At 39.4% G+C, this 21,003-nt stretch overlaps 1 protein-coding gene across 1 annotated transcript in view; it reads left to right on the top strand.

The window, feature by feature from the left end:
* TPO (thyroid peroxidase) overlaps nt 1-19,033 on the top strand; it is a 78,856-nt gene extending 59,823 nt beyond the window's left edge. The window contains exons 14-16 of the mRNA XM_074947228.1: nt 2,523-2,622; nt 17,827-17,962; nt 18,964-19,033. Of these exons, the coding sequence (XP_074803329.1) occupies nt 2,523-2,622; nt 17,827-17,962; nt 18,964-19,002 (275 nt within the window). The 3' untranslated portion in view covers nt 19,003-19,033. The remainder of the gene's footprint in view (nt 1-2,522; nt 2,623-17,826; nt 17,963-18,963) is intronic.
* Nucleotides 19,034-21,003: the final 1,970 nt, after the last annotated feature.

The following is a 21,003-nucleotide window of genomic DNA, read 5'->3' as shown; positions in this document are numbered from 1 at the left end:
AAGGGATGTGTGACTCCTAAATCTCCTGGATGCTTTAAATTAAATCTCTCTAAATTGTCAGTGCTACTAGTGAGTGGTATAATGTGGACTACTTTTACAAATATATATTATAATGCCATGAAAACCCCTCTTTCATGAACTCCCCTTGTAAAAATTCATACAATGGAAACTATGGGGGAATATTTTAGAAGGAAAGGAGTGAAATATAATGAAGAGAGTGCCATCCAATGGCAGCAGCATATTGGGGTGTATAACAGATTGAGGGGCAGAATTTTGTGCAGGATAAGATTTTGCCTGTTTTTTCTCTTATCCAAATATCATCTATCTGAATTAGAGATATATCCGAATGGTATATCTTTGATGGACACACAGCTAGACAAGTTACATTTTTTTCAGTATTGTGAATGTTGTATGCTGATCTGAAATTGCCAATTTTCCCATGAATTTCTTATTTGAAATTCAGCTGAGTTTTGCTTTTGTTGTGGGATTAAATTCATAATTCTTCTGGGGTCATGAAGAAATCTCACTAGAACATTTCTGTGCCTTATGGGGTTTTATACCTTACTCTTTGAAGATCTTTGATTCTGGGAATCAGCTGAATAACAGCTCCCAGTGTGATGTGGCCAAAAGAGCTAATGTGATCCTGGGATGCATAACCAGGGGAATCTAAAACAGTAGAGAGTAGAGAGGTTATTTTACCTCTGTATTTGGCATGGGTGTGACTGTTGCTGGACTACTGTGTCTAGTTCTGGTGCCCACAATTTAAGAAGGATGTTGATAAATTGGAGAGGGTTCAGAGAAAAGTCACGAGAATGATTAAAGGATTAGAACACTTGCTTTATAGTGTTAAACTCAAGGAGCTAAAGCTATTTAGCTTAACAAAGAGAAGGTTAAGGGGCTATGTGACGAGGTGTATAGACCCCCACAAGGATGAGGAATGTGCAAGAGAGGGCCTGGGGGCAGGGATAGTCCCACCCTTCTGGCCCTGTCAATCATGCATACTAAATTAATAATCCAATTGACTAAATCTTTAGTGCAGAGAGAGCATGGACACTGGGAGGCCAGGCTTCTAAATAATACTCAAAACTGATAAGTCTCAAGTGTGTTCTGAATGGATCACTTCTAGAGCTTCTCAGCCATTGAAATCAGGACTGGCCAGAAAATGTCAATTCTGTTTCACAAAAAATTTTGAGTTTCAAAAATTATTTCCATTCCAATGCTGAATGAAATGAGACTTTTTGAAATTCTTTGTGAAAAAACACAGGAGAGTGAGACACTCACCCCAGAATAGCCAGTCACCTGGTGGTTAGGGCACTCCTCCGGGAATTGGGAAACTCAGGTTCAAGTCCCTGCTCCAAATCAGGCCATGCTAGGACTTGAACCCTGGTCTTCCATATGCAAGAGAAGTACCCTGATCACCAGGCGACTGGCTATTCTGGGGTGAGTCTCATTCACTCATATTTTGGTTTCAAAGAACCAGCATTTGGCAATGGAAAAATACTTCACTGAAAAATTTCAACCAGCTCTAACTGAAATTTCTGAGACGGTCAGCAGTAATGGTGTCTTTTAAGTATATAGAATCTGAACTGAGTCTGCCAATGTATGCAGTGTACTTCTATCCATGTTGGCCCCAGGATAGCAGATAGACAAGGTGGGTGAGGTAATATATTTTACTGAGCCAACGTCCGTTTGTGAGAGAGACAAGCTGTCGAGTCACACAGAGATTTTCTTCAGGTCTCTGTGTGGCATGGAGGTTTGTCTCTCCCACCAACAGAAGCTGGCTCAATAACAGGTATTACCTCACCTTGTCTCTCTGACAACGTATGTCAGGCTAATGAACAGCCCTCGATGGTAATGATTTTGACACTGCAAGGGTGTTGAATTCCTTTCTCAGTGGGAGTTTTACCTAATAGAGCACTAAGTAAAATCTGACCAAGGATTTCAGGATTTGACTCATCTGGTTCTCCACCTTCTCTCTGTCTGCTTTGTGGCGCTTTGAATAGGGAGGGAATAGTCCTTGTGTTCCACTGAATGCAGGGATTACCACTGTGACTTACCTAGATGTAGGCTATGCAAGAAATGATAGAAGGCTCCTTATGCCTTTCCTTCCAACTGTGCGCCTGCGTAAGGGTAAGGTGAAGAATCTGGCACTCTATTTGCTATATAAGCCTGATTTCTTGATAGACTGGATAATCTATGCATTTTAGTATTACAGTATTATTATTTATTTGTATTGCAGAAGCTCTAGCATCATTATGCAGGCAAGAAACACGTAACTTGTTCCCTGGCCCCAAAGAATTTACAGTCTAAGTAGAAGATGAGAGACGACAGGTGGAAACAACAGACAGGAGGGGAGGAATCACAAAGGAACAATGAAACAGTTATGATCTGCATGATATACAGCAGTCACATCACACCTGCTGGCTAACCATTATTACGTATGGATTTAAGGCCCGAAGGGACCAATTTGCTGTTTTTTCTGGTGCAAATGAAACGTTTTTTGTTGTTTTTTCATGTTTCAGATTCTGGAAGGATTCCTAAAGGCTCTTTAGTCTCTATCATTTTAGGAGTTACTATGGTCAGTGGTTTGGCAGTATTAAGCTGGATAGTAATTTGCCGGTGGTAAGTTTTACTTTTTTTTTTCACCTATTTTATCGAGAAAAGCCGTCATATTTTTCTTCCTTCTTGAAACTTTCCTTACTTCAGTCTTTTTTCTTTCTATATAGCCAACAGGGGACAGGAAGTTCTCTATTTGTGATCCTCTGTAGTGTGTAATTCTGTCTAATGTAACCACTAGATATTCTAGTCTCTTTATTATATTTTTGTAATGAAAATGTGAATAGGCATTATCCCAACTTTGGGTGCCGCAAAGAACATCAGATGGAATTTCAGTGATACCTAAGATTTTTCAGCTAACTAATTTACTTCAGTTGAAATACTATTTCACTAGAGATAAAAATGCTCTGAAAGATGGGGGGAAATAAAGGGTGTATTTGCAAGTGAAGTACTTTTTAAAAGAAAACCACTTTCACTTCTGCCTGTGAAGGTACTGACTAAGGTTTAAGAGTCTGGTTTAAGAGTTTGGTCTGTAGATGACCTTTTAAGATCCTGGGTTCCTAAACAGAATTCACAAAAAGAAAAGGAGTACTTGTGGCACCTTAGAGACTAACAAATTTATTTGGGCATAAGCTTTCGTGAGCTACAGCTCACTTCATCAGCTGCATTCCTAAAGTCCAGCCACAAGGAAGTTTGTGTGGAAGGTTGGGTTTTTATGAGAGTATCCAGTTTTGAGAGCTCATTCTTAATCTTTCCCTGTTTGCTGTAGAGGATGTTGATCAGGTGGTTCCGCAGTTTCTTTGAGAGCATGTGGCACAAGTGTCAGCATAGTCTGTGTGGTATGTAGATTGTAATGGATTTTTTACCTTCAGTCCTTTTGGTATGATGTCCATCTGTTTGCATTTGGAAAGGAAGATGATTTCTGTCTGTATCTGTACGAGTTTTTTCATGAAGTCGATAGATTTCCACTCCATACAGCTAAATTCAGTGCCTTGCATAATGACAGGTTTCAGAGTAGCAGCCATGTTAGTCTGTATTCACAAAAAGAAAAGGAGGACTTGTGGCACCTTAGAGACTAACCAATTTATTTGAGCATAAGCTTTCGTGAGCTACAGCTCACTTTACAGAATCCTGCTCTCTGGGGGTATGAGGCTGTTGGAACCTAATGGCAAAGTTCGGAGGAATAAAAGTAGTAACATGCAGCTTTAGGGCCCTGAGCCTGCTGCCGCTGAAATAGTGGTAAAATTCTCCTTGTTTTCAGTGGTGCATGTCACAAACATTGTCTGATTACTCTTTCTAAAACCTCTGTGAAGTACACATTATCATCCACATTTTCCCAATGGGAAACTGAAATACTAAAGGCCTGGTTTTTAAAACTGTCCTCCTTGCATAAAATTGTGCCCACATTTAACTGTGGATTTAAATGCTAGCATTTAGACATAGCTCAGTTAGGAACACAGATTATCCTGCCAAAATCCCTTTTTTCAGTTGCCTTCATGAAAGCAGTACTTTTTTTTGCACACTCACTTGCATCCTACTGTGTGTTTATTGTGCATTCTTTGAAAGTATTGAATGGTACACCATTGCTAGAGACTTGTATTTGTCACAGTAAATTTTGCTCACATTGTGGAGCTCAGGCCTAGGACCCTGTGAAAGCCATTCAATATGAAAAAACTATCAGTGGCCACTCATGGCTTTAATTGGCTTTCATTTTTAATCTGAGCTTTAGGGCAAGAACAGACTGCTGCATTTTCTGTAATCTTGTTAACTTTCTGAGTCAAAGGCACAGAGCCTATATAAGACATTTCTTTAAATACTGCTATAAATCAAAGGGAAGAAATAGAATGAAGTTTCCTTACTGCACTGCAATAGGTATGATGCTGAAAGCACTGACTAATCACAGCAGGCTCTCCAGTTGGCCAGCAGTCTCAACATCGCACCCTGTAGCGGTAGGAAACCCAGCTGACTGGGGATGACAAGAAGCATGACATTTGACACATTTGTCAAGCCCATGACAAAAATGCTATCTTTGTTTAAGTTAGCAGTTTTGCCATAGGTGTCATGGGAGCCATAGACATTGTTATTTTCAGGTTTTGATGAAAAAAAAAATCCATGACTTTTGACATTTGGGATTTTTCAAGTGGGTGGGTTGATGTGCTTGTAAATAAACAGATGAATTCATTTCACTGAGAAACTTGAGAGTTGCAAGCTAAACTCTGGGCTGCAAAGGAGGCTAAGGAAGAGCATCAAATCAGCAAAAAATATTGGGGTGATGCAAAGGACCAGTATAGTGTACTCTGAGACACCTATTATTCCTTTAAGGCAATGGTTCTCAAACTTTTGTACTGGTGACCCCTTTCACATAGCACACCTCTGAGTGTGACCCTCCCCCACCCTTATAAATTAAAACCACTTTTTATATATTTAACACCATTATAAATGCTGAAGGCAAAGGGGGGTTTGGGGTGGAGGCTGACAGCTCCCGACCCCCCCCAAGTAATAACTCGCCTGAGGACCCCCTGAGGGCTCCCAACCCCCAGTTTGAGAGCCCCTGCTTTAAGGGGTAGGACGGTTTCTTTCTTACACAACATAAAATCAAAACAAAAGATATACATTCAAACAAGATTGGAGCATTAGATTGTATTTACAAATGTTTTCTATAACATAGGGCAACTACTAAGTTTGTTCATATTTGTTCACTATCATAAAATTGCAATGGAAAAATAAAATCCACTTGACATTTTTATTGTGTTTCCATGACAAATGCCATTTTCACCATGACTACCCTAAGACTTTTCTTTAGAAAAATTCCAAGCGAAAACAAGCCTTGTATGCTTATACATTTAATACTAATCACAAGCCAATGAGAATCAAGGAGCTAAATCATCAATAAAACCACTTTAAACATATCTGTGTGGCTTCTACTGGAAGGCTAAAGGGGAACTGAGACCTGTTTACTGTACTATTTTTCCACCCCAATGTACTGGAGATATAAACTCAGCACTTTTGGCTTCAGTAGTTTATATTTTTTCAAAACTTACTTTGGTTCTGAACTGGATGTGGGGAGGGGAGGTGCCAACATAACTGTTGAACACTGAAGCTCCCAGTGAACAGCAAGATTCCCAGACTGGACTGTTGCCCTTACCATGCATGGGGTCCTGACTGGCAGCAGAGATATCCACATCTGCTAGAAGGATGGCTTTCTGCCCGCTCACAAGGTAGCAGGCCCATTTCAGTAGAGTATAAATAGCGGCTGAAGATATTCTGCTTACATATCACTGCAAGAAGAAGTAAAGAAGGCCTATCTTCTAGGAAAGCATTGTCACGTTACCACCATGTGCCTCTTTACAATGGATCATACCTATATGTGTATCAAAACAGACCCCATAGACAGTGGAGGTGAGAAAGGCACAGGATAGACAGGCACTTGAAGCAGAAAAATAGGTTGTGTTTCAATGGACTCCTGTGAAGCCTATTAACACACGGTGTGACAGAGAATATTTAAATATAAATGTCAGGTCCATAGACACATTGTACACAGACAAGCTCAGACATTGCTACTGTTGGGCTAACTTATGCACAAGCAATTCAAGGTAAAGGAGTTCGGATCATAAGCACCGCACTCACTCTGAAAAGTCAGCAAATCTGCCTTTTCTCCAGCTTGCTGTTTCACGGTCTATTAGCGGATGCAATGCAAAAAACATGATTTTTACACCTTGTGGCTTTGCAGAACAACTTTATCCTGCTGATCGTGGGGTGCATGAAGAAGGGGAGGCACTTAGTGTGCTGCATTTAATCACAGTTATTGTCGTCTTCCTCCCCACCCATTTCCTCCACCTGTTGTTGTCCCATCATAAGAGTAGTCTGCAAGGTCTTTGTGGAAGAGACTGGGGTTTTTTTATTATATGTGTACAGCGTGCCTAACACAATGGGGCCCTGATCCCCAATCAGGGTTTCTCAATTATTAATACTTTATTAGGGTAGTACTAATATTATCACTTTGCTGATAACGATTGCTGAATCAGAATTAGGCTGCAAGAAAAAGGGGGGCATTAGCATTTTGGAGACCCTGGAAATATTAGTATTTGTTGGACCTCATCAAGGGAGCATTGAGGATTGCAACTGACCTACAAAGTGAACAATATTGGATAAGAACCACTTTCATCATTATTTCTTACCAGAATTTACCCCTCCTTAGTTTAGAAAAGCACTCTCTCTAAAAGTCTAAGATCTAGATTAATTACTGACTTGACTGAAAGCAAATTATTTTATTAATTTTTCTCTCTCTTTCTAGGAGCTCATAGAATAATGTACACTGCCACGCTCACTGCATCAGAACATTAGTCAAGGCAAATAAACTAAGACTGAGGGCACTGTTCAACTGGCCGAGATGTAAAACAAAGGCTCTGACCCTTTGTGCTAATTAAACATCCCATGGCTGCCTGTGTAAATGAGAGACTGAGAGTTACAGTTCAAAGTGTATGTGCACCATGATGCTTTAGGGAGTTTTTGACATTTCTCACCAAGATGATAACCACCCCTTGTCAACTAGGAAGTATTTAAATTAAATCAACTTTTTACAACAAAAACAGAATATTACCTTATAAGAATTATTAACTTGTTCACCATTTCCCTTTCTGTGATGAGAATTTTCTGCGTTTAGCCATCCTGTGTTACTGTCTTTAGACAAAATCCAAATTGCTCAGCTGCTTCAGGGGCATTTTTCAGTGAGAGTAGTTCTGAATGTGTCTTTAGTTTTTTTCTAGCCCAGCTAACTGTGTGATTATAATTTTTGTCAGGGCTTGTGATCAGCTGCAAATGCAGCAGCAAAATACTGTATTGATACAAATGTATGAGCTACTGACCCCTTAAAAATTGTGGAAGTGCTTGTAGCCACAGGGGAATTGAGTGCTAAGACATCTTTTAAACCAGCTAAACTGTGCCAGGCTACAGAGGCTGCGCTGACTAATAACCTGAATTAAGTCCTGATACCTACTTCTGTATTTGTCTAAATTCAAATGTAAATCTTAAGTTTAAACTTAAGTTTAAACTACTGGAAATACATGACAATGATAAATTAAAATTTGATCAGATTCGTGGTTACATTTTAGAGGTATTCTAGTCACAGTGAGCTTTGACCCATTTAAGACCATTTCTGAGTGAACTATCCCACTATATCCTTCTCCCATATTATTTAAATAAAAGCAGAACTCATTCAGCAGAGCTACTTAACATGGAATGAGCGCTAACACTTTAGTGTGAAATCCTGCCCCATTGACGACAATGACAAAACTCCCATTTTGTTCAACAGGGCCAAGACTGTAGCATTTGTGTTGTTGTAGCACTGTTCACTCCGACACATTTTTGAACATGTGACCTGTGATGTATGTAGCTGTGATTCTTTATTTTATGGTCGGTGGTACAGTTCTGGGTAACTGCACATTTAACCCCCCTTCATGGTCTGCTCCAAGAATTCTCACTCAAGTCTCAGGCCTCTAGAGCTATGTCTATCCTGCAATTAAAAACCCGCGGCTGGTCCATACCAGCTGATTTGGGATCATGGGGCTTGGGGTTGCAGGGCTAGTTAATTGTGGAGTAGAGTTTCAGGTTCGGGCTCGCGCTGCTGCTCGGGCTCTAGGACCATGCAAGGTGGTAAGTCCCAGAACATCTACACTGCAACTAAACTGCCCCTTAGCCCAAGTCCTGTGAGCCCGAGTCAGATCTCACAGGCCATCCGTAGGTGTCTAATTGCAATGTAGACATACCTCTATTTCTGTCACCGCTCTTCAGGGAGGGACCTGTCTCCCTTCTGACCAAGGTTCAGGCTACAGCTCCCATGCAATTCACTATGTTAATCCCAGCAGGTCTGACTAATGTCCAGCCACTGTGCTGTTTTTTTTACTCTTCAAGGGCTATGACCAGTGAATGCCAGTGTTTATAAGTAATCAAACAGCTCTGTCAAGGCAGAGTACATTTATTTAAGGACAAAAGCATACAGAGAAAACATATAAAACGTAAAACACTTTACCAGTAGCCCCTCCCCCCTCCCACTCCAATCAATCTTATGGAAATGCTGGCAGGTTCTAGTCCTTCCAGCCATTCTGCAGGATTTGCTTCCACTCCCCCCTCAAACAAAAGGTCATGTCAGGTTGTTGAATCAAAATGAAGGGCCTCTCTCTGTGTCTCTTTGGGCCTTCTGGTACTGCTAGGAACCAGAATATGCAAACTACCCCAGTGAGGGGTACTTATCTGGAACTGTCTGCAGTCCCAGGTACGGCAGTAATTACCCCCACTGTTTTTAGTTCCTGGAGGAGCTGTGGTAACCCTCCCCCATGGAGCAGAACAAAACAATACGCAGAACATTCATAAGGTTAATACGGTATTCCCCTAAAGATACTGCATGTGGTGGCAATATCTGTCACATGCTGCGCCTTTAAAATTCAGGAGTCCATATATCAGTTTATTAGAGGTAAGGGACATGAAGGGATTCAAGATGGGGGAATCTTACAGAATGAGGTCTCATGCTGTGTTTTCTCTCTCATGGAGATTTTATATTTGTTCTTTGCTTTTTTGTTATGGAAAACCCTGTAATCAATTTTCTTTGTCGTCCATTAACCCAAATGGTTACTTTTGTTTTAGATTAACAAAGACAACAACAGAAGATGGAATGAATACACAAGCTCCATAAGAGAAAGTGTAACCTTCACTCTGTAAGATTGTCCATTCTGAAAGTTTCCTAATCCTTTCTCCAGCAGACATACTTCTTACAATTAAAGGCACAGTACATAGAAAACAGAATCTTAGCTACATTCACCATGGGATGTGAGGGGATATGGATGACATGAGACCAAGGCTCTGGCCACTTGTGGTCATAATAGAGCTTATGGCAGGGGTGCTGGAACTAGGGGTACTGCGGGGTACAGCAGCACCCCCTGACTTGAAGTGGTTTTCCTCATATACAGCGTTAACAATTTTGTTCAACGGCTTTCAGCACCCCCAGTATAATCGGCCATCCCTCAATATGAGGCTGATGTCTGCCAAGGGGAACAGGCTCTCACTGATGTGAGTTAAGATGGCTGAGGAGTCCAATTCGTGCTCTACAGGTTTTTCTACATTTATGATAGGTGGTTGTTTGGAGAGAGCACAACTGCTGGCCAAGATTCTCCTTCCTCTGTCATTTCTCAGCCTCTAGAGCAGTGTTTCTCAAACTTTTGTACTGGTGACCCCTTTCACATAGCAAGCCTCTGAGTGCGACCCCCCTTATAAATTAAAAACACTTTTAAATATATTTAATAACATTATAAATGCTGGAGGCAAAGCGGAGTTTGGGATGGAGGCTGACAGCTCCAACCCCCACCCCCAAGTAATAACCTCATGACCCCCTGAGGAGTCCCGACCCCTAGTTTGAGAACCCCGTCCTATAGTTATTTTCACAAGAAAATGAGTGCTAAGGCAATCCCCTGGGAAAAAAATTCAGGTTTGGGGGTACTACAATTACAACTTGCTTATCTATATTCTATTTTTGAGATCAGTTAATTGTTAGTCAGTTCCCCTCCTACGAATCCTGCTGTGTAAAACTGAGATGCAGATTGGTTGCTTTATTTCCATCCTCAAGTTGGCTGCATTTCAGCAATATGCACATGCAGCCTCTTTAAAATCTATTGGGATAAAATGTGCTGTATAAACAGAAGGTGTTCTGTATATGTGATCAGTGGGGAAACCCAAATGGAAAAAGAAGGAGTAAAATAAAAGGAAAAGCAACAGATCATCATGAATGAGTAAAGATCACTGAGCCATGAACTATCAAATTAGAAAATACGCTGGAAAGGCCACTTTGCAATTTTACCTTGCAGACATTGAACTTACTGTATAACAGAAATAATCTTTTTTTCAAAGATAAGCTTTTTTACAATATAAGCCATGTACAATATGCTAGAGCAGTTTTCCTATTTTCTCCTTTTTCCAGAACAAATGTATTTGTTGTGGCTATTTCTCAGAATCTTCCACTCTTTTCATGTTAAACATTCTCTCTCCCTGTTACAATAACAGACTGTAATGCCATACAAGCCCTAGAAGAAACCTCCCCTGAAACTGTTTGCCTCTGAAATTAATCCCTGGATACAGCTAGGACAGGTGGGGAGTTTTATTTAAGATCAGTTATTACTAAATCATCTTCGTTACTGCAAAACACAATAGACGCTGGCTGGTAATTTATGTAATAAAAGAAATAATAATTATATGTTTACAAAGTAACCCTTCAGGCTTGTCTATATGGCAGAGCAATGAGCGCTAGCAGGGTATGATTTCTAAAGGGCACCAACATGTTACACACTAATTGACACGTTTAAACCCTGCTGGCATGAACTAAAAGTTCCCTATTACTACATAGCAAGAGGAAATTTTCAGTTCACAGCAGCAGGGTCTCAATGGGCCAGTTAATGTGCAACACATTGGTGTACTTTAGAAATTACACCCCTTTGGTGCACATTCCTGAGCGGTATAGACAAGCCTGTAGAGACAGTGAGCCTGATTCTCATTCACACCAAGGCCCCTTTACTCTCTGGGGTGTAAATATAATTACAGCAACCATTCTAAACTAGCATATCTACACAAGGGATATTTTTGGAAGGGAAGTAAAAAAAAGAAAAAAAATACTTATACAATTGAAACTATGGGAGGCGGGAATTAGACAGGAGAATTTAATCACCCATGTTGGTATTTAGCCAGAAAAATACGTTTAACATCTTTCAAATTATCACTGAGAAACAGTTAAGTGGTTCTTGAGAATTTGTAATGAACAAACTGAACATTTAAAAAACATTACTCCCAAGTTATTTCCTCTGGTCTTCCCAGTTCATCTCATCTTCTCCACTTGTGTTATTTAGAACAGTAAGGTTTTCAGCGCAAGGTTTGTCTCTTTGTTATATCTTGTATAGTTTAGAGCTTAATTGATAGTAATAAAGAGTCAATAGAAGAAAATATTGTGGGCAAGGGAAGTGCATGGAGGAAAGATGGGATGCAGTTATTAGTAGCATGTGAGGTGGGGATCTAGTGATTATATCATATAGCCCCTTACTTTGAACAAACATTGCAGTATTTTATACAGGAATATCTCTTTTAGCGAGGGCCACTAAATAAAGCTAGAGATCTAAAAATGCTTAAAAGTTGAGTTATGTCAGGCCTAGATCTGAATTTGATGGTGGTCCCATAGAAGTCACCTAAATTAAGTCCATGAGAATACTTGTGTGCTTAAAGTTAAGCACATATATAGGTCATGAGAAGGATCAGAGCCTAAATTAATCATAATATAGAGATTAATTAGATGTCCTTATTCTGGGGGGTAGAGACTTGTAGACCTTGGAAAAAACAGGATTCAGAAGTGCTCTAAGAAGGAGAAAAGAACACTCATGTATTTGATAGAAAATAACTGCTTTTAACAGCATTGAAATGCAGTCATAGAGTAAATTCCAAAAGCAATGAGGTGTGGAGGGAGACAATAAGTACTTCAGAAGCATGGAGCACTTTTAAAAAAATATTATTTGAAATTATTCCCAAAGCCTTTGATAAAGAATATGACTTTGGTTATTTTTTCCCTACCAAACATGTGAAATGTAAATGAAAGAGAGAATGTTACTGTGTTAGGGAAGGTAGTTTTCACACTAGGAAACTACCTTTGTTCTGGAATATTGTTGTACCCATCATGGGACTGAGACCAAGAACCCCTGGGTTACAATCTCTGGTACTGTTGTTGGCATCCTTTTGTCTGTGAGAGACAGTGGGAATTGCAGACTATGATGTAGATGGTTTGCAATGTCTCAAGTGACTGAATAGTCCAATCCAAGATTTAAAACAAACAAAAGGAAGTATTTTGTCACACAACGCACAATCAACCTATGGAACTCCTTGCCAGAGGATGTTGTTAAAGCCAAAACTATAACAGGGTTAAAAAAAGAACTAGATAAGTTCATGGAGGATAGGTCTATCAGTGGCTATTAGCCAGCATGGACAGGGATGGTGTCTCTAGCCTCTGTTTGTCAGAAGCTGGGAATGGGCAACAGGGCATGGATCACTTGATGATTACCTGTTCTGTTCATTCCCTCTGGGGCACCTGGCATTGGCCACTGTCGGAAGACAGGAGACCTGGGCTAGATGGTCCTTTGGTCTGACCCAGTATGGCCATTCTTTTGTTCTTATTTGCATGATCTTTGGCAGTTATGGCAAATGTATGTATCTTGGTTGGGAGCTGCTTGCTTCCTATGGGCTCTTTTCTTGCCAAGCTGTAGGAGCCAGCTTCTGTCATGGACTTTGATAACCTGATGGAGATGATGGCGCCACTTGTTATGATCACTTGCCAAGATTTGCCATTGTTCAGGATCAATTCCAAATTCCTTCATATCTCACTTGCACGTGTCTTTATAGCAAAGCTTGGGACATCCTGTTGTTCTTGTTCCCTCTGATAGATCCCCATGACAAATCAGGTGCTGTATGGCTTTGGTAAGTCACTTAAAACATGTTTACACTTGCTTGAATTTCATATGAGTTAGATCTCTGTTTATAAAGGCCGGAGGATAGGGTATTTTCGGGGAGCTGAGCTACAGTGGAGTTTCACAGGAACATATTATCAGCACCCTCCCTGATTATTCTCTAGGGCGGTGCGGCTCCACACCATCCCCAATTCAGAGATGTGCTTAAATCCCAAAATTCACTGCCAAGTGTACATGTCTGCTTGGGACTATACATTGTAAGTAATGGCTATTAACTTTGTGGATCAAGAATTGTAAAGGGATAGTGGTGATGCTTTATAAGATTATCCTCTGTAATGAGGCCAAGCCAAGGTCATTGTCACATGGCTAATTCCCATATCAGGAAGACAGCTGGTTCAATAAGTTAAGACTATCTAGAGGACCAGATTACTCTTTTCCCCTAGTTCTGAATCAACAGTGTTTGTGCTTGTTTCACCTTTTTGACCTCATTCTCCTGCAGATGTTGTCTAAAGCATCTTTCTCATGTATTGGCTGAATGATTTTAGCACACCAAAGTACTGGACTGAAAATTGGCTTGTATCGTTCATGGATAGCTAGTAGTGAATAAAGTTTGATCTCCTACTTTAACTTTCATACAAAACAGAAATGTATAAAGTCTCTTTGAACTGTCTGTGCTTATACAAATAGAGTAACTATACTGATACTTGATCATTATGATTGAAGCACTTAATTTTAGTTTATTTTCAAAAGTACATAAGTGTTTTAGGAGCCTAAGTCCAAAAGTGATTTAGGCACCCAGGTCCAGATACTCAAAGGTATTTAGGCACCTAACATTGATTTCAAAAGAAGTTAGGTGCCTTATTGCCTTTGATGATCTCAGTGCTAGCTCCTCCGTACCTAAATTTTACCCTTCTCCATTTTACGGTGGAGGGGGGTTACCTTTTTCCCCTATAAAAGTAGTAACATAGGCATTAGATGCTGTTATGAAAAACATCTTTTTAAATCAAACATAATGGAAAAAGAGAAAATAAAATATTATTAAATTAACCACAAGGTTATATGCTTTGATAGTGTTAAATCAGGAGCTGATCAAAAAATTGAATTTCCAATATTTTGAAAAAAAATTCTTTCTGAATCAGAAGAAAAAAATCAATATTTTTCACAGATCAGAAAGTTGAGAAGAATTTGCAATTAATTTAGAAATCCTAAAATATTTTCTTATGATATTTTCAATTGAAATGAAATGCTTTGATATTCATGAATTGAAGCATTTAATTTCGGATTGTTGAGCAGAATTTAAATATTTTGTTTTGACGCAGTTTGATATTGAAATGGATCTGCCGACCTGCCACACTGCCTTACAGGAGTTGTAGTTTGGGTTCCTCATGTGCCCATTCTGTTCTATGGGTTGGGCTCCCAGCCAGACTATAGTTCATGTGATGCATTGCAGTCACGGGCTGTGATGTCTCATGGAGGTTCAAGCATAGGGGAACCTGTGATGCATCATGGGAGATGTAGCTAGCTGGGGAGAAGAATATGGTCATCTTCTATGTGACATCATGACAGCTCAGGTGGACACAGATTAATCGCAAAATGACAGGAAACAAAATGTTTTGACTCAGTTTGCCAAATCAAAATGTTTCAATTTGGGATGACCCAGCCCAAAACTACATATTTTGTTTAAGTCTTCCCAACTTAAAGATGAAATTTTTGTGCATAAACTTTTGATTTTTGTGGAAACTATATTTTTCATAGAAAACATTTTGAAGGAAAATTTCCATCCAGCTCTAGTTAAATCATTGCTACATACACCATATTCACTCACCCTAGGACAAATCTTTAGCCGGTTTAAATGAGGGTAGCTCTGCAGAAGTCAGCGAAGATATGCCGGGTCATAGCAGCTGAGGATTTGGCCCACTGTTTGCTGACACTGAATACTGCAGTGCTACATGGGGAAGAAGATACACCCTCTCCACATTTCTCCTCTGGAAAAGGCAATTTTTCATGTACCATCCAGTCAACAAGAAACGTAAAAATGTTCAGTTTTACTGCAAATACAACAGGAAAGGAGTTTGAATTAAATTGTGCACAGGTTCGGCGTGGTTTTATTTTAAAGAAAGCAAAGCATTGGCTATGTACAGATAGATAACGAATATTTCACGATAAATAGTGTAAAGACTATGCTCAGTAGAGATCTATAACACAGAAGGTAGGGGCAGGGCCAGGGGGTCTGCAACTAACTGGATTCACTGGCCCACTTCCCCAAAGCTAGGAGAACACAGCAGCTGTCTGGGCTGGCATAGCCCAGAGGCTGCGGTAGCCGCTGCAAAAAAGAACAAGTGCTGCTGTTGCTCCATAACCCGTAGGAAACGAATTCATTCCATTCGTTCCCCGCAGACCTTCCCCAAGCACACACTGTGTACTCGGGCTGCGCAAGCTTGACCACCTTCTCTCCCATTTCGTTTGCACTGCTCTCTTTCCATTATAAAGAAAGGGGTTGAGCGGAAGAGCTCCAGGGAAATATCAGTGCTCAAAAGGTTAAGTGGCATTTTGGAAGCAAATTAACTTATTCGTCTTCAGGCAAATTAAAGGCAGGGACCACAACAGTGTAAATGTCCGAAAGAAACAATTTCATCCCGTCTGGGGGGAATCCATTGCATGAATGACCAGTAATGTCTTCATGTCTTCCCTACCAGAGAAGAGACGATAAGTCTCTATGGGATCTGTTTTCCCTGTTGATTAGTGTAACTCTTATTAAAATCACTTGGAGTTACGCTTACGAAAGGGGATTCTGATCCAATACCCATTGACCCTGGATCAGGCCCTCAGAGGAGAAGAGACATCTTTATGTTAACAGACGTATTGGAGCATGAGTTTTCGTGGGTGAATACCCACTTCGTAGGACGCCATCCGAAAGCTCATGCTCCAATACCTCTGTTAGTCTACAAGTTGCCGCTTTTACAGATCCAGACTAACATGGCTACCCCTCTGATGCTTGATCTTTATGTTAGACTTTCACGGTTTAGTCCATTCTTTATGGATAAAAAGTGATAATGGGCAATGAGGATAAGCGGACACTTCACGGGATTAAATCTTTTGACTGCCCTGTGGATCATATAAAGCATATCTCCATTTGGATGATTCAGAGGAAAGGAACAATGTACCACTTGCACTGTGCTAATTTATGTTTGACCCACTTACATTCGCAGCATGCTTGGCAGCCAAAATGCAGCCGGAAGATTGTACAGGTGATGAATTAGCAATGCTTCATCAGCAGCCTCCAATAGCATTGTGCTAAATCCCAGCTCCAAATGCAAGTTTATTGCAGCTGAGTGCTCTTACCAACATCTTTTTCGTAACTTCTCTGTAGCTGCAGATGCCTTTAACCAACACATGTTTACAATTATTTACTTGGAAGAAGTCGATTACTTAGGAGGCTGAGAAGGGGTGTCAGATGCTTTCATTTAAAGTCACTAATTCGAACACCAGCACTCTTTTGTAATGAATAAGGCTATCTAGCTGTCACGGCCCTGCCTTTGGTGACATAACACATGACTTTGAAATGTGGCTCATCTGTGAGACATCGTCAGATGCTGCGCCTGTGTTTGCTGATGGTTGTCTAGTGACAGGAAACGGAAAAGATGGATGAAATTGCTCAAAGGTGTTTTTTCAATGTTTTCTCTGCCATAGTTAATAAATGTTGGAGGAGAAATTATTATGGAGAGTTGCCCCTTGAAGAGTTAGGGCCTAGTCCTGCAAGCTGAGCTGTACAGGTGGTCCCTGCAGCTTTGCAGAAGCCTGTTGAATTCAGTGAGGCACCACACAAGGGCAGGAATCCTCCTATGCAGGTCAGCGTGCGGGACTGGGGGCTTAATGGATAACATTTGGAGACAAAGTTCAGTTATTGAAGTGTGAAATACTATTTCCTGCTTCAAGTGCAAATCTCAGTTTTGTTCAGTACTGTTGCATCCATTTATGTATTCCAATAGATTAGAATTTAGGAGAAAAGCAAAATATGTTTTCCACCCCAAAAAAAAGCAGGGGGAACTCAGGTGTGGGTTAAATCCTGCCTTTGCAAAACAGAACCAAACTGGGAGTAGGAGGGAAGCTGGATGTGAATAATGATACCTATCTGCCAGAGAAGCATGTGTGGCAGTCTATATATAGCATGTTGCTCAAGCTTTTTCAAGTTATTAACCCCTTATTCAAAGTCTAAAAATGTCATGACATCTTCACATTCACAATAAAAGTAAGAGCAAAAATTTATATTCCATCTACTGCCACCACTACTACATTTGATCTGACAGACTTTGAAGGTTTTGGCCATCCCAAAGTTTTTTTGGACATTTTATTATCTGTGCTTTAGAACTGTAATAAAATTGTCAACAGTTTGCACCCCCTGCACCTCAATTACCTTTTGTGATTCCCTCCTCCCCCACCAGCTAATTAGTTAAATGCTGATTCAGAGAGACATCCCTATTCATGCAATAAGCACTTAAATGTGCCAAAATATAAGCACATGCTTAAGTGCTTTACTGAATCATCAGCATCTTAAAATAAAAATAAAAAGTCCACTTCTTCTCCTTTTTAAAATGTCTTTTATTCTGAAGTTTGGAAGTTGTTATATATTTCTTTGCCCTCACAGGTTTGAGTAAGACTTGAGGTTTGATCTCATAGTTATGAAAAAAATAGTTCCCAATAACTATTTATCGGTTTAGGACATATATTTTGATTTCATGCTGAATTGTGGCAGTTTGATAATAACACGTTTGTTTGTTTTAAACAGGACGCAGTCTGCTAATGGATCAGCTCAAGCAAACATGTTAAAGGATAGAACACATCTATCTGTGGAAACAAACAGCAAAAAACACCATGAAATGAAGACTTCACAGCCCAATATATTAGTTGAACCAGCTGATAAGGTATAATGTGTCTCAAAACAGCAGTGAAATCCTGTCCCATTGACATTGATGGGAGTGTTCCCATTGAGTTCTATAGGGCCAGTGTTTAATCGCCAAAATATAATTTCAGGCCAGGTTTTCAGTGGGCCTCCAAAAATACATCTGCAAAACAAAGGGTACTGTTTGGTGGTTTGCTGTTTGGCATTTTTATTTGACCAGCTGCTCATATTTAGGCTAAGGGCATGAAAAATGGATGTGCTAGCAAGTTTTGTAGCACATTTTTGGAGGGATGCAGAAAATAGTAAATGCAAATAAATAAGCAAATAAAATTCTTGACTCAGAAATAGGAATGAATAAACAGATACAGATAAAGCAAAATGTATCACCCACCCCTGAAACCAAATATCAACTGAACCTCTTTTCCTTTCCCTGGGAAGAGCCAGAGGAGGAAGAATTTGTTAGATACAGGAGACCCAGAGATATCAGCAGAAAGGTAGCATTAGGCTGGAGTAAATCCATGGATCCAGAAATAAATGGGAAGTAGAATTGTTTTCAGATAAGGGATGATACATTTTCTTTGTCCATATGAGAAAGCAGGCAGTGTTATTGTGCACAAATTGGGTAGCAGGAACTTTAGGCCACCATACAAAAGGGAAGTATAATAGTCAAAGCAAGAAGAGCTAGAGGAATGGGTGAGGTTTTCAGCAAAGGTGAAGCAAAGGCATTGCCGTACATGAACAATAAATAGGTGCTTAACTGGCAGTTGGATCCATGAGAGCAAACACCCTGCCCATTGCAGATCAGGGCCATCATCTGTAAAGTATGAGAATCACGTTGCAATTTTTGGATGAAAGCAGCAATATACTTGTATCGTTATTATCATTAATCAGCCCCGGTCCTCTGAAGAAAGCCACTAGAGTCCCAAATCAGCAGCACATTTTAGTATGTGCATGAGTGTTTTGCTGAATCATGGCCTAGATTTAGATGTGAAATTAATATTAACTTTTCTCTCTTCTGTTTAGGATCTTGCCAATGGTCCCCAGATACTACTCTGCATGTAATTATTTTACAACATTTTAGAAGATAATGAACAGATACAATGTACTTCTTTGTACTTACATTTTTTAAAAAAAGAGCTAATTAAGAAGCAGCTAGAATGATCCAGATATATCTATGCCAGACTGTTCTGCACTTTTGGTACAAAGATCTTCCATAACTATTACAATCCTGCATTACACATTTGTTTAGACTCTTGGCAGTACATATCACCATTTAATATCATGTTCCAAATTATGTTTCATTTTATTCTACCCCCTTTCTCGTAGTGCCACTAAAGCAATTAAACCTGGAGATAATATCTGTTGCAAAAGTGCATCACATTTTGCTTTTGAAAATCTGAAAAAGATGCTTTACGTACTTAATTAAAGAAAAAACACAGAGGAAGTCAGAAACAGTTATTTTTTTTAATTCTAGAATATTATTAAGTGAAATATAAGAATAGAAATACTTCCTCCAGTTTAATTATTCATATTTTATCCCATCTATACATGTTGCATGTTTAGCCATTGGCACATATACTTAAAATATGATCATTTCCTTCCATGGTACTCATCTGAATTAACTGTACTTCTTTTACATGCTAACCTTTAGATATTTTTAAATTTCTTGATTTGGAACTCTCTGTCCTGGAATTAGGAATAGGTAAATAAAATGAATCTATGTGCTAGGAAATAAGGATTCAAACATGACAATTACACTTAGACCAAGATGTTGCAATATTTCTGACTGTCCTTTCTGCTGCTATTCAGAATTAGTGATGCCTGCACAAGCTTCATTTTTAAGATACAAGGTCTTAATGCCGGTTATCTATTTATACAATTTTCAAGGTGACTTTGCAGCTTACCCATTTGTACAGCACCTGCAAAAATGTCTATGAATATTTTTCATATCAATGACAACTCTAACTGCATTTTCAGAAAAAGAGGTCTCATTTGTAGTGCTGTCAGGTGATCTAATTTTAACTATTTCATTATTACCCTGCAAATCAGACTGTTTCTTCCATTGCTACTCCTTTCAGATATTCCTCTCCTTTAGACTAATACCAGTCACTCCCAAGAAGATGGATTTTATATATTAATTTCTCATTTGCAAAGGAACACGAGAGAAAAATTACTTTATTTTGAATGTTTTTCATACTAAACATCAGAACAAGAAGAAATACTGAGCAAACAGGTAAATATAGATTATAAAAAAAAAACCATAGCTGCTTCTTATGAATACAGCAGTTAAAAAGGACATAATTGTCAGGGTGCATGGAAAAATAACTTTCCTAAGGCATAAGAACAAATAGAACCATGAAAGCATGCAGGCAGCAGAAAACAAATGACAACACAGATTCAGCAATGATTGAGAATCACAAAGATATTTCATTGACAAACTATTTGTGTCACTGTCACTGCCAGTGGCTAATGCAAAACTGTTTACAGGTATAGCAATGAGATTTTCCAGACTAGGTCTTCAGCTTTTCTTGCTTGCCTTCTCTTTCTTCAACATCACAACATATTTTCAAAGGGATGGGTGAATAATGTTACTGCAGTATAAGGCAGAATCACAATATACTATGTTGTAATACAGATTTACTGTAAGGCATTACAAGATAACAGGAAGTTTCTAATGATCTCCATTTATCACTTTGAAATGATAAATTCTCCTTCATCAGAGGGAGAGAACTATTAAATATTGCTGTAACTATTGCTAGTCTTAAACTCTAGCTCCAGTAGGAAGCAAACTCAACTGCCTGTTCTTTAAGGACTTGTGTGGTTATCAATTTGCCATAAAGTTGAACTATTGATAGCTATTGCCTACTTTAAGAAGATAGTGGAGTTATAAATCAAGAAATGCTATCAAACTGTTTAAATTATAGGTGAGGCTGGTGACATTGCTTATTATTTAGCTTTCCCAACACTCCCCATAATAAGACCCTGTTTACAGTTCCTTATAACTTTACCAAACTTTAATCATTTGAGCTGAAATTTTCTATCCCTGGTGTCTGCTTCAGGCTG

Source organism: Natator depressus, chromosome 3, assembly GCF_965152275.1.
Source record: "Natator depressus isolate rNatDep1 chromosome 3, rNatDep2.hap1, whole genome shotgun sequence".
Classification (NCBI taxonomy): domain Eukaryota; kingdom Metazoa; phylum Chordata; order Testudines; family Cheloniidae; genus Natator; species Natator depressus.
The sequence above is the reverse complement of the archived record's forward strand: the minus strand, read 5'-3'. Positions and strand labels throughout refer to the sequence as shown.